This window comes from Triturus cristatus, chromosome 2_1 (genome assembly GCF_964204655.1).
Source record: "Triturus cristatus chromosome 2_1, aTriCri1.1, whole genome shotgun sequence".
Lineage (NCBI taxonomy): Eukaryota > Metazoa > Chordata > Amphibia > Caudata > Salamandridae > Triturus > Triturus cristatus.
Window position 1 is genome coordinate 1104189416 of NC_140581.1, and position 13113 is coordinate 1104202528.

Here is a 13113-nt window from a genome sequence, read left to right on the forward strand (position 1 = left end):
TAGGCACCAGCCACTGAATGAGGCATATGCTGAGTCTTATGACCTCATGAAAGACACCATGATTGAGGGCTTTGGACTCATCAGGAATAAAGGATCAGGTATAGGGAGACTCGAAAACCCCTGTCAGACCTGGGAAGATTTTGTAGACTTTTCAGTAAAAACACGAAGTCACTTGTAGATGGACTTTACGATTTAGTAGGGAAAGAGTATCTATCAAGAGAAGTTACATCAGTACCTGGTCCACTTTCTCCTCAAGAGTTGAGGAAGGAGGCGGACCACTGGGTCAAAACTAGGATGAATAAATCTACCACTGGAGGGGGTGACCAAAAGAAAGGGGTTATTAAGCCACCACCCTCCCTGCCCCCCCCCACCCCCCCAAGGAAAAGATGGTGAGCAAAACAAAGAAAAACTAAGTTGTCAAAAGGCCCCCAAAACCATACTCAGGAGGGTGGGCCCTGAAACTCTACACAGTCCATGGGTGGGAACCAGAGTAAGAACTGGGATCTCAAAAAGCCGTGGTGTTAGGACTGTAAAGCTCTTGGACACAGAACTGGGAACCTTAGCTGTCCCAACAAAAAGAATGCCTCTAGTGCACCTGCAGTAAATGCAGTGGTAAGTCTCCAGATGGGATTACAGGTGAGCCCCGACAACCTCAGAAATCACCACCAGCAACATGGAACACTTGCCCTTCAAACTCATCACTGCTAACTGCATACTGAGCGAAACCTTTGTCTACCGTTCTCCCGGAGAGCGCACCAACATCGGCAGCACCATTGTAGATTTTGTCGCCCCCCCAATCCTAGGCTCCAGCTCCTCCATGGCAACCTACCATGAGGATCTCACCAATCCCAACACAAACAACCGCCTCAAGGACCTGTCCAACTTCAGACACACCAATGAGTGGATGTCCGCCAAACACGCTGCCAGACACCTACTGGAACCCATCTTCACCAGCTTCAGTAACATCATGGTAGACAAGCCAACAACTATCACCTGGTCTGACCATACCTTCATCAACTTCAGCATACCCACCCCACACCACCTCAGAAACACCATAAACAAATCTTCACAACGGGACTGGATCAAGTTCTCCGAGGCATCCTGGTCTTCTGAACTCCTACACCACCGGCCTCAACACAACAGCAACCTCCCCAAATCCATCTCCAACTTCATTGCCTGGATCACCACATAAACAGATATCCTGCCTTCTCTAAAAGCCAACAAAGCCACAAGAACCAGACTGCACGCAAGCTGGTACATGGAAGAGCTCAGGCTCACCGAACGTCACTGCAAGCAACTTGAAAGCCAATGGAGAAAAAGTTAGAACAACACCAACATGAGAATCTACAAATCTGCCCTCAGACAGTACCAACAGCAAATCAGAGCCACCAAATGCTCCATGCTCACCGACAACATCAAAAGCAGCACCATGGAAATCTTTGACATAGTGAAACTTCACCTCTGCATCAGCAAGCTTCACCAGTGTAGCCAACTCTCAAGACATCTGCACCCAGCTGTCCATATTCACCAGCAAAAAGATCTCCAACATCTAAAAAACTTTAAACCCCAACAGGACCCTACCGGCCTCTCAGTCCCCTTGCTTATCTCTACCAACATCACGAGGACCAACCTGACCACCATCATCATGTAAGAAACTGCAACAAACTACAACAAAATTTCAGTATAATACACTCCATAGCATCCTCGGATCCCTGCCCTCACCATGTCATCAAAGGACTGCACCTTATAAGTGCAACTCTCACACCGATCCTGAACATAAATCATCACAGCTACCTACCCGGACACCTGGAAACACACCAGAGTACTGCCCCCACCTCAAGAAACCCTCAGCAGACCCGAAAATGCTAATCAACTACCGACCTATATCCTTGAAACCATAATTGGCAAAAGTCATGGAAAAGATGATAAATACCTAGTCACCCACCTCCTCTACACCACTCAGTCCAGATTCAGGCCCAACCACAGTAGAGACCACCCACATTGCTGCCACCAATGACATCCAGATGATCATGGGCAGAGGTGACACTGCAGCCCTCATCCAACTGGACCATTCCACAGCCTTCGACACCAACTCCCACCCCATCATTATCCAACGACTGCACAAAGCCGGCATCCAAGATCCGGCACTTTGCTGGGTTTGCTACTTGATGACAGGTCGCACCCAGCGGGTCAAGCCTGGCCCCATTTTAGGAAATTGGGCTTTTGTTGCAGTAGTCCACCCGCTTTTTGCCTGGTACTTGATGCAACTTTGACTGAAGTGTGTAGGAAGCTGGCTCTGTATATACTATTCCAAAGTGAGGTATAGTGTGCACAAAGTCTTATGGAACCCCAAAGGTAGGCAGAGGTAAAAGTAGATAGCACCTTACTCTCTATTTGTGGTAGTGTGGGCGAGCAGCAAGGCTTTATCAGAGGGCAGTGTTTAGCATTTGTTGTACACACTCAATCAGCAAGTGATGTCACACACCCAAAGACTGAACTCAGACCAATTTTGTTTGTATACAAATATTAATCTAGAACCAAGCCAAGCCTAGGACAGATAAGTGAAATAGATGCTTTGCAAAATTGTATGCAGTGTTTTACAATTGAATGCCGGTTCAAATGCAGTTGATTGAAATACAGGTAAATCAAAATGTCGAAATTACTTTGCAGATTACTCTTCAGTTACTTGTCAGATTACTTTTTAAGTTACTTTTTCTACTCAGTGTGATATGCCTAGATATCACACTGGGACATTTCCAAGAGAAAAGGTAAGTAAAATGGGTTTTGCACAGTTGTCGTTTTTCAGGTTTTCATACAAATCAACTCCACACTTCAAACATTTTTCAGGGAAAAACAGTTCATGTATTCCTAAGGAGAGAAATGAAGTTATCGGTTAACAGGTAAGTACTCGGTCTTTGGGGTTGCATTTCTGGGGTTAGAACAAGGGTTTCCCCAGGGCCAAGGATGAACTTTCAAAGCACCCTCAGCAGCACTAGGGTGGCCAGGTGCAGAATGCTGAGGCCCAATGTTATCCAATGGAGGATAGGGGGCTTCCGGTTGGTGCCTGCTCACGAGCAGGCCACAGGGTTGTGTGAGCAAAGCTCCTGGTGTTAGGCTGAGGGCAAAGGGGGATCCGAGTTAGCACTCAAAGTACACCCGCAGCGGCAGCTGAGTGCAGGGTGCTGTTCTGGCGTTGGGTGCCCTGTTGGTTTTAATGGAGATTCTCCGATTTTGACAAAGACTGCAGGCTCAGGGACGAAGATCTTCTGGAGATGACCACTGGGTGGAGAGGTAAGTTGGGATGCTCTAACACTCTCCGTTGGGCCACCCAAGGCCGTGGGACTTCAGGTGCAAGGTGTCTTTAGGTGTCAGGTTTTCTTACCAGCTCTGGTCGGGGGGGGGGATCCTCCAGAAAGAGACTGCAGGCATCGTGGAGAGGGTCGAGGCAGGATAGAGATCACCAGTTCCCAGGTCAGGAATGCTGGGGAGACCTCCTCGTGGTTTTGGGCCGCTCAAACTGGGGCCGGGGCGTCGGGTGCAGACTTGCGGATTTGGCCGGAGCAAGAGTCTGTGGGTGAGCAAATCTGGTGCTCATAGGAGACAGAGTCTTTTCTGTGGAAGGCAGGGCAGGTCCTCGGGGTTCTTGAGGTTGCTGGCTGCAGGACACACCAGGATTTCACTTCTGCAGGTTCGAGGTGGGGACAGGCCGGTAGGGCTGGGGCCAAGTCAGTGGGAGTCCTCGTCTTAGGTTTGGCACGGCTTCTTTGGGCCTTCTTTACTTCTTAGTCGGTTCTTGTCTGAGGATGCAAGGTTCAGGGGTGCCCCTAAATACTAGATTTAGGGGCATTACAGGTAAGTAAAGGTTGGGATCAATGGGTCCCTTTCTTGGGGTGGGTACACCCCCTATTATGCCACCCTCCACTGGGAGGGGGGCATATGCCTCACTCTGGTTGGCTGGGTCCCCCCATCTGCAAGATTGCAGGGACAGAGTTGTGCTTCACCTCGCCTCCCCCACCTGAGGGGTGAGGTTGACAAAGGTGGGCACACCTCCCTTCCTCACTTGGTTTTTCCGCAGATTCTCCCGCCCAAAGTGGGGGTCAGTTGCTGAAAGCAGCAAAAGGCCTGGGGTAGCTCACAAAGGAGGCAAGCCTTTGAACCTTCCCCTTTGTGGACCCTGACAATCCTGGGCTAGGAGGCTTGGCACCTCGTCCCAGGATGTGCATTGTTTCAGACCGCCGAGAGCAGAGGCTCCCGAACCAGGGGTCCAGAAACATGTCTGGTGGTGGCAGCTGGTGAGCAGCCACTCAGCCTGGACACTAGTGTTAGGTCATTTTTCAGGGGGCATCTCTAAGATGCCCCTGTGTGCATTTTTCATTAAATCCCACACTGACATCAGTGTGGGTTTAATATGCTGACAAGTTTGATACCAAGCTTCCCAGTTTTCAGTAAAGCCATTATGGTACTGTGGAGTTCGCAATGACAAACTCCCAGCACCATATACTCTTATTGGCATTACTCTACTTACAATGTCAAAGAATTTGTTTAGACACTGTAGGGGTACAGGGCTCGTGCACCTGTACCCTCACCACTGGTATAGTGCACCCAGCTAGAGGTGTGGCTGATCTATGCCAGGGCAGTGGGTTGTAGGCATGGCACTCAGGGATGTGTGCCATGTCGACTCTTCACTTTGTTCTGCACATAAACATGCAGCCTGCAAAGGCAGTGTGTGTAAAGGTGCAGGGCCTCTAAGGGTCGCACAATAGGTCCTGCAGCCCTTAGAGGTCTTCCCTGGCCACAGTGCCCTTGGTACCTGTGCTACCATTTATAAGGGGCTGACCTGTGGCCAGAGAGGGCGATTGGGTTTTGTTTTCAATGCAGTTTTAGGGAAGAACCTAGGCCATGGGTACCTGTTTGGCAGTTTAGCAAAAAGTGGGGGCAACCATGCAAAAAGAGGGCACTTTCTTACAGTATCTACAATAGAACCTCCAAAAGAGGGGCAGAAAGAAGATCAACAGCCTTTGCTGTGCACCATTCCACAAATTTGTTACATCTACAGGCTTATACCGTTTTCGGGAAGGGACACATGGTTGCCAAAATGACATCACATACTTTGGGTGAAAGGTCAAAAGTTGTCAAAGGCCACTGCTAAATCTCCACGCAAGGAGGTGGAGACTGGACAGGTTCGGGTTTAGAACCGTCACCTGCTGCTGTGACGGAAGACCTTCCTGAAGGGGCAGTCTGATCGGAGGATCAATGGCCATGCTCAGAAGGCCGGAATACCAGACTATTCGTGCCCAATCTGGAGTCACAAAAATGACTTGAGCCCGGTTGTGCTTGATCTTCTCGAGCACTCTGCGCAGAAGTGGTATAGGCGGAGAGGCGTAGAGGAGGCGAAAGCTGCATTCGCGACAAAAAGAGTTGCTGAGTGAGCGCCGCCTTGGAAACTCCAACACACAAAACTGTTGACATTGAGCATTCTCTTTGGAGGTGAACAGATCTAACCAAGGCTCTCCACATCGCTGAAAGAGACCTTGAGTCACCGCCGGATGCAGACGCCATGCGAGATCAACCAGGCACCGACGGCTGAGGTTGTCCAATCTGGCGTTCAGAGAAGAGGGATATGCCCTGATGTTCATGATATGTCTAGAGGCGGAGAGTCTCCTGACAAAGGGTCCATGACCCCACTCCGCCCTGTTTGTTGTAGTACCACATGGCAGTGGTGTTGTCAGTGAACACATGCTCTACTTTCCATTTGAGAGAGAGAAGGAATGCCTTCAGTGCTAGTCTGATCACCCGAAACTTCAAACGGTTGATATGGAGACCGGACACTGCCGGAGACCAGACGCCTCTTATCTTCGCCTTACCCAGCTGGCCGCCCCATCCCAGGAGTGACTCATCTGTGACCACTGTCAGATTTTGGTGGGGAAGGGAGAGGGATCTGTCTCTGACCCAATTTTGGTTTGATAGCCACCACTGCAGTTGCTGTGCAGTTCCCCCTAAGATCTGAACGAAGTCGGAAAGATTCCCTTGATGCTGCACCCACTGGAACTTCAGGTCCCACTGCAGAGCCCACATATGTCACCTGGCATGACCCACCAGCAGGAGGCCATCAGGCCCAGCAGCCTCAGTCATTCTCAACGAAATCCAGGATAAGTGCTGAAACCATCTGTATCATAGCCCAAATATACCGGGCTCGCTGCTCGGGAGGATAGGCCCAAAACTTCACCGTGTCCACAATCTCTCCAATGAAAGGGAGAGTCTGAGAAGGAGTCAGGTGTGACTTCAACATGTTGATAGTGAACCCTAACGTGTGCAGGAGGTCCGCCGTAGTCTGAAGTTGGGAGACGACAGCCTGGGGCGAGCCCGCCTTCAACAGCCAGTCATCAAGATAGGGGACGACTGGTACCCCTGATCTGCGCAGATGAGCTACGACCATCGCCATCACTTTCGTGAACACCTGAGGGGCACTGGTAAGGCCAAAGGGGAGCACGGTGAACTGTAAGTAACGTCTGTGGGCAGGGCAGGCAGGACGGGGATATGGAAAAGCATCCTGCAATTCCAACGTTACCATCCAGTCTCTTGGTTCTAGGGCAGAAAGGACCTGGGACAAAGTGAGCATTTTGAACTTCTCCTTCCGAAAGAAGAAGTTGTTAGTCCGAAGGTCTAGGACAGGACGCAGGCCTTTGTCCTTTTTGGGCACAGAAAGGAGCAGGAATAACAACCACGTCCTACTTCTGACACAGGGACCCTCTCTAAGGCCTCGTTGGCCAACAGAGCCGTAACTTCTTCGTGGAGAAACGCCAAATGATCCTCCGACATACGGTCGTAGGAGGGTGGCATGGAGGAAGGTGTAGTTTCAAAGGGGAGGGAGAAGCCCCTTCGGACTATCTGCAGAACCAATCTGAATTGATGGACTACCAGCGGAGGAGGGGATGGTGAATCCCTCCTCGGACTGGCAGATTATGGGCCTCAAACGTCAGACTAGGAAGGTTTGGAGGCAGTGGCAGAGAGGGGAAAGGGTGGACTGGCCTGACCTCTGGCTCCCTGACCCGCGAGGACGCTGTGTCCCATGTTTGCGGCAATGCAGAGGCTGGACAGCTTGCATGATTAGGTGGCTGGGCTGGACAGTGGCCGTGGCCACGAAAGGGACGAAAGGCAGACTGAGGGGGACGGGTTGGAGCCGTGAAGCCCAAGGATCTGGCCATAACCCGAAGGGCTCAAGCGCTGAATCTGTCTTCTCGTCAAAAAGGCGAGGGCCATCAAAGGGCGTGTCTATCCGAGTTGATTGGACATCCCCTGAAAAGCCAGAAGTCCCCAACCAGGTGCAGCATTGTTATGCTACAGACGAGGCAACAGTCCTGCCCAGTGAGCCGGTGGTGTCCAGTCCACATGAATGGTGAATTTCGCGGCATCTCGCACATAAGCAATTGCCTGGGAGAGAGCGGCCCAGGCCTCCTCTGGGCAATGAGGCAGAGCCTACCAGATGGTATGGGAGTATTGGTATGGGAGCATCGGTTCAAGAGGCAAGCGGTATTCTTCGACCGCAATGTCAAGCTGGAGTAAGAAAACATCCTCTCCCCAACATGGTCCAGCTTCATGGATTACCTATTGGGGGAGCAGAAGGGAACGCAACTTTGGAGGATGAGGCTTGGATAACCAAGCTCTCAGGGGAAGATGCTGTGTAAGGAATGCTGGGTCACCTGGAGCGGGGCGATGGCAGCAGGCGATTGTCTTGTCCACAGGAGCCCCTGTTCTGGACCTGGACGTGCCCAGGAGACATCAGTGAGGGCTTCATTAAAAGGCAATAGAAGTTCGGAGGTAGAAGTCGCAGGCTGAAGCAACTCTGTCAGGAGGTTAGTTCTGTCTGCCACAAAGGGAGCGCGAGGACCAGGACCTTGGCTGCCCTTCTCAACACCATTACGTAGGATGCCCCCTCCTCTGTAGCCAAGGTAGGGGGAGAAAGCAAGCCAGTGTCAGGGGAAGTGCCCAACCCAATGGCCCAGGACCATCCACTAGTCCATGGAGTCTTCAAGCTGGTCTGTTAAAGGGTTCATCGGCCCCTCCCAGACCTCTTCACCACTTTCCAGTACAAAATCAACACAGGGACAAAAGACCCTTCCGGCATTGGACGAGGATGAGGTCGACATTGACCGGGGACACAGTCGGTGTCGGAAGTGTCGCCGCCGGGATCAACGCCAGGATAGGTCAAGGTGGAACACTGGAGAGCTACTATTAGGGAAAAGGTTTTCAGATACGGTCTTTAGCCTGAAAGATATCCTCAAGGTGAGCAATCTGAAGAGATATCCATCATTAAAGTTTCAATACATTCAAGCAATTGTGTCAGCATTTATTTTGATAAACAATACTAGGCAAAGTGGTAGTGTGTCATTGTTATTTATATATTTTTAACATTCAGTTAACTTGTACAGTTCATCCAGTAGGCTTATGATTCTTTAAATCCTTGCAGCCTGTTCTTTTTCAAGTAGCTTTGTTTCCACTCTTCAAATGCATCCAAACATAACATAGATCTTACCTTCTTCTTTTCTTTCTGTTCCAGCTGCTCCATCGCCAGCATTTGATGCACCACCCACGGCTAGTTCAGCAAGGGGACCAGTTAGGTTATCTATACTGCTGGCAGCAGACAAACAGGAAGGTGTTGATACCGGAGATATTAACGAGGCACTGACTACTGTAGCCTGAGGTTTCAAACAGGTGGGCAACGCATCTGGTGGCATGGCATCTATCAGCAAAGCTCTGATATCATCTGCCTAAAGAACAAGAACACAATCAGAGAATTCTTTTTTTTTTTAAATGTAATACTTGTTGATGCAAAATTAATTTAGGATTTGATGTCACAGGTATATAGGGATACTTTCGGTAGGGTTTCTGTCTTCAAAAGTCTAGGTTCTTCATAATAACCAATGGAAGAACATGCTTTATACAAAAGATGATACTATAACATGGTTGTGGTTATTTTTTTATCACCGTGTGTGTATTTTAGTCATAAAATCATTGATTGCAAGAGAGAATTCATTTAAAATTCCATTAAAAGGGCATCTAAAATATATTTTCTATTTGCTACCATCTATGATAAAGGGGTCATTTTAAAGGTGCCCAAAATCTATGACATTGAGCAAAAGATAAAAAACAAAATTCATAAAGATATAGAGTCCAATGTTGGATGCTTGGAGCTTAGAAAAGGAACCTAAATGAAAAGACTCATGTCCGCAAACGTGAAGTCGGAAAGAGAAATTATGAGAGCTAATTAAATGTTCACTAATCGTGCACACTTGGTTTAGATATCATTTGGAAAGAGGGATTGGTGTTAAAACTGTAAGCACTCTCCAAAAAAAAAGGTACCCCTGTAACAGATTGTCCCAAATCAAATTCTACTAATTTTGGTTGTACTCTGTGCCCTTTAAAGTTAAGCAATAATTAAGAAACAAATTGATTTCTGGATAAGTATGTCCTAATCTACTTCGGTTTGTTCTTTTGCTTCAGTTTTCTGCTCTGGTAAAGGACGCAATTAAAAACAATTTCACACAATGTTTTCAAAGAGAACAGGATGCTAATAAACAGTATTCTATATTTTTAGCTGTTTAATAAATCAGTAAATAAGTTATCGCTTAATGCAATTCCTTTCCTCAAGTAAATGTATAGTACTTTAACAGCCAACTAACCTGTCCAGGAACCTCAGACATAGGTCTTTATACATCAGGTAGCTAATACTTTTCGTTTAGGAGTGCAATCTTGGTGAAACAAACAGGCAATAAACCACCACAATATATTTTTGGACTAAAGCATTATTAGGCTATGTACTTCTGCTGATCTTTTTCAATCTGTATACTAAATTACTGATGAAATCTTGTTGCAGAGCTTTACAATCAAGTATACAAAGATTTATTTTTAACTGGTGAAGTTTGCAGAGTTTTCATGTTTAGCTTCACCATTGCCTGTGTTGATTATTCTACGCTTTGTAGTTGGCACTTGTGTGCCAGAAAGAAAACTGATTACAAATTCTAACTAAACCTATTGTTTTATCCCTCACATTAGAGACCCTATACCCTGAATGCTAGCAGAGGTCCAAAGGATGCAAAGAACAAGTAACTTAGCTTCAGTAATGATCTTTTTGGTGGATACTCTATCTAACCGTAGTATCCTCACCTTATGAATATTCCCCAGGCGTCAGACTGGATCCGGAAACATTAAAGTAGTACTCCTGCACCTTGGTAGGTGGCGTCGTGAGGCTCTGCACAGATGTCGTCCACCCCAGAAGTAATGAGCAGAGGTGAATATAATTTCCACCCATGCATGCGGACGCAGTTGCTTTCTAGGCTACCCGCACCCTCAGATGCACAGTCCATCAGCAGGATACCCACACTTGTCCAGATCCTATGCAGATATCTTAGTGTAGAACCTCTTTATGTGTGAAAGAGTCCACTTCACAAAACGGGGAGATGGGAGGGTCAATAAGGAATCTGCGGTTCGATTGAGTATCCACCAGAAACATCACTACTGAAGGTAAGTAACTTGTTGTTCTGATGGCTACATCTAACCGCAGGATGTTCACCTTGTGAACAAATACCATAGCAGTAGCTCCCAAAGTGGTGGGTCTGTGAAATTGGCTCATATTAAAAAAGTTGTGCCGGATCAAGTTGGCAAAATGCCCCTCTTGATGGACCAGTCGAAGCAATAGTGCTTCGTGAACATCTGCACCGATGCCCACAAAGCCACCTGACAGATGTTAACAACAGGCATTCCCCTTATGCTTGCTAATGCAGTGGTAGCAGCTTTGAAACAAGTTTTGTTAGGGGCTGCACCTGCACCAACTTACCTTTGATGGCAGGCCAGTAGGCCTTCAATGACAAGCAAATCATCCTCCACTCCAATATACTGATGCGGCGTCAAGCCTTCGCCCGAGACCTCTAATCACCACTCTCAGATGGCCTCCTGAACACAGCAGTGATGCGTTGGTGTCTAGTGAAAGCTCTGGGTGCAACATGGAGAGGGGCGTGCCACTGACCCAATCCCAGACCAGTAGCCACCACTGCAAATATTTTGCAGCCTCCTCCAAAATCTGGAAACAATCTGGCAGATTCGACTGAGATTTTACCCATGGGGATTTGAGGTCCCACTGCAGAGCCCACATTTGCCCCCCGGGTGTGTTTGGACAGCAGGATGCAGGAGGCCAAAATCCCTAAGAACCTCAGTGTCATCCGTACTGAGATGCAGGACCGAGAATCGAACATCAGGATCATAGCCTGAATGTTCTCGACTCTCCCCTCCAGAGGAAATGTATGAAATCATTTCATATCCAGAAAAGATACAATGAATGGGATGTGTCTGCAAAGGAGTCAGGTGAGACTTTGATAGGTTGACATTGAACCCCTACAGTGTTATCAGGTTGCCATTGTCTGGAGGTGGTTGACGACTGCCTGGGGCAAGCCCGCCTTCAGCCAGTTGTCGAGGTAGGGAAAGACTGGTATCACTGACCTCTGAAGGTGTGCTGAAAATAGCGCTATCTAATTTTGGGGACATCCGAGGGGCACTGATGAGGTCCAAGGGGAGCACTCCTAACTGAAAGTGCTCCTGGCCCACTGTGAACTGCAAGTAGCGCCTATGGCCTGCAGGGCAGGAACATGAAAATATGGGTCCTACAGGTTCAACGCTACCATGCAGTCTCAAGGGTAGCTAGGGTCTGGACAAGTGTGCGCATACTGAATATGTTCTTATGTAGGAAGGCGTTGAGTGGGTTAAGAAGTACAATAGGATGAAGGACTCTGTCCTTCAGCACCAAGAAGTAGCACGAGTAACACACAGTTTCTTCTTCCGCAGCTGGAACTTTCTCTATGGCCCTTTTGGCCAAAGGGTTCTGAACTTCCTGCTGTAAGACAGGCAGATGGTCCTCTGTGATCTGCCCTGAAACTGGTGAAAGGTGCAGCATGGTTAAAAGGAATGGGAGTGGATTTGCGGCTGTGCCTGTAGTTGCTAGGGGGGCCGAATGGTGGAGGGTTGGAGTTTAGGGGACAGAGCTGCATTACGTCCCTAATGTTCTCGTCTCTGGAAACCGCTGTCTCTGCTATGAAAAGGCTGAATGGCCTGTTCAGCTGGAGGAGTCTGGCACTGGTGAAATAGAAAAAGTTACCCATGCCACTGAGAGGGCAAACTTGCTAGTGCTTTTGTGAGCCAAAAGGCCCATCGAACGCACTTGCAGTTCTGCTCTCCTTGAATTGTTCCAAGGGCAAGTCAGTGAGCTCCAGGCTGTGTCATCTAAATCCCGTACCTCAACATCTTCCCAGATAAACTATATCCCAGGAGTTAGGCACAGGGGGCCGCAGGGTGCCTTTTGGTGTTGGGAAATCTTACCCTCTGTTGATCGCAGTTGGGGGGGTACCTGGTTCTGAGGCTGCAGACGTCGTCAGGAGAGTCGCGTTGAGTCCTTGGGTGCCGGATTCGGGGTCACAGTCGCCGGGGAAACGTCCTTGGGGTCTTTGTTCACTCCGGCACAGGCCAGGCTTGTTGGGTGCAGAGTGTGCAGGGTTCGCGATTCCGGGCTGATGCCAGGGGTTAGAAGCTGGTTCTGAGCAGAGCCACTGCTCATGGGAGTCCCAGGTGCTCAGAGTCAAAAAGTATCCAGGTCCTCCGGGGTTTGTGAGGTTGCTGGCCACAAGAGGTGCCGGGATGCAGCAGGAGCAGGTTCGAGGGTCGACAGGCCGGTAGGGCTGGGGCCAAAGCAGTCCAGGTCTTCTTTCTTCTTGCTCTTCTTTGTTTTTCAGAATCTGGAATCTAAGGAAGGAAGGTTCAGGGTGCCCCTAAATGCTAGATTTAGGGGTGTTACAGGTAGGTTAAAGGGCAGGGACCAATGGGTCCCTGCCCTGGGGTGGGTACACCCCCTATCCTGCCACTCTCCTGTGGGAGGGGGCAGTAGCCTAATCCTGATTGGGCAGGGCCTCCCATCTTCAAGATGGTGAGTGCCTGGAGATGTGCTTCACCTCGCCTCCCCCACCTGAGGGTGGGGTTGGCAGGCTGGCACATCCCCTGTCCTTATTTGGGGTTTCCGGCCAGTCTTCCCGCCAGAGTGGGGGTTAGAACCAGTGGGGGCCAGTATGCTGG

At 49.0% G+C, this 13113-nt stretch overlaps 1 protein-coding gene across 4 annotated transcripts in view; it reads right to left on the reverse strand.

Moving 5' to 3' along the window:
• The window catches only part of LOC146866435 (poly [ADP-ribose] polymerase tankyrase-1), a 555840-nt gene that overhangs the window by 109275 nt on the left and 433452 nt on the right, over positions 1-13113 (reverse strand). For all 4 annotated transcript variants that reach the window (XM_085636500.1, XM_085636501.1, XM_085636499.1 and 1 more), the window contains one exon: positions 8534-8768. In XM_085636500.1, the coding sequence (XP_085492626.1) occupies positions 8534-8768 (235 nt within the window). The remainder of the gene's footprint in view (positions 1-8533; positions 8769-13113) is intronic.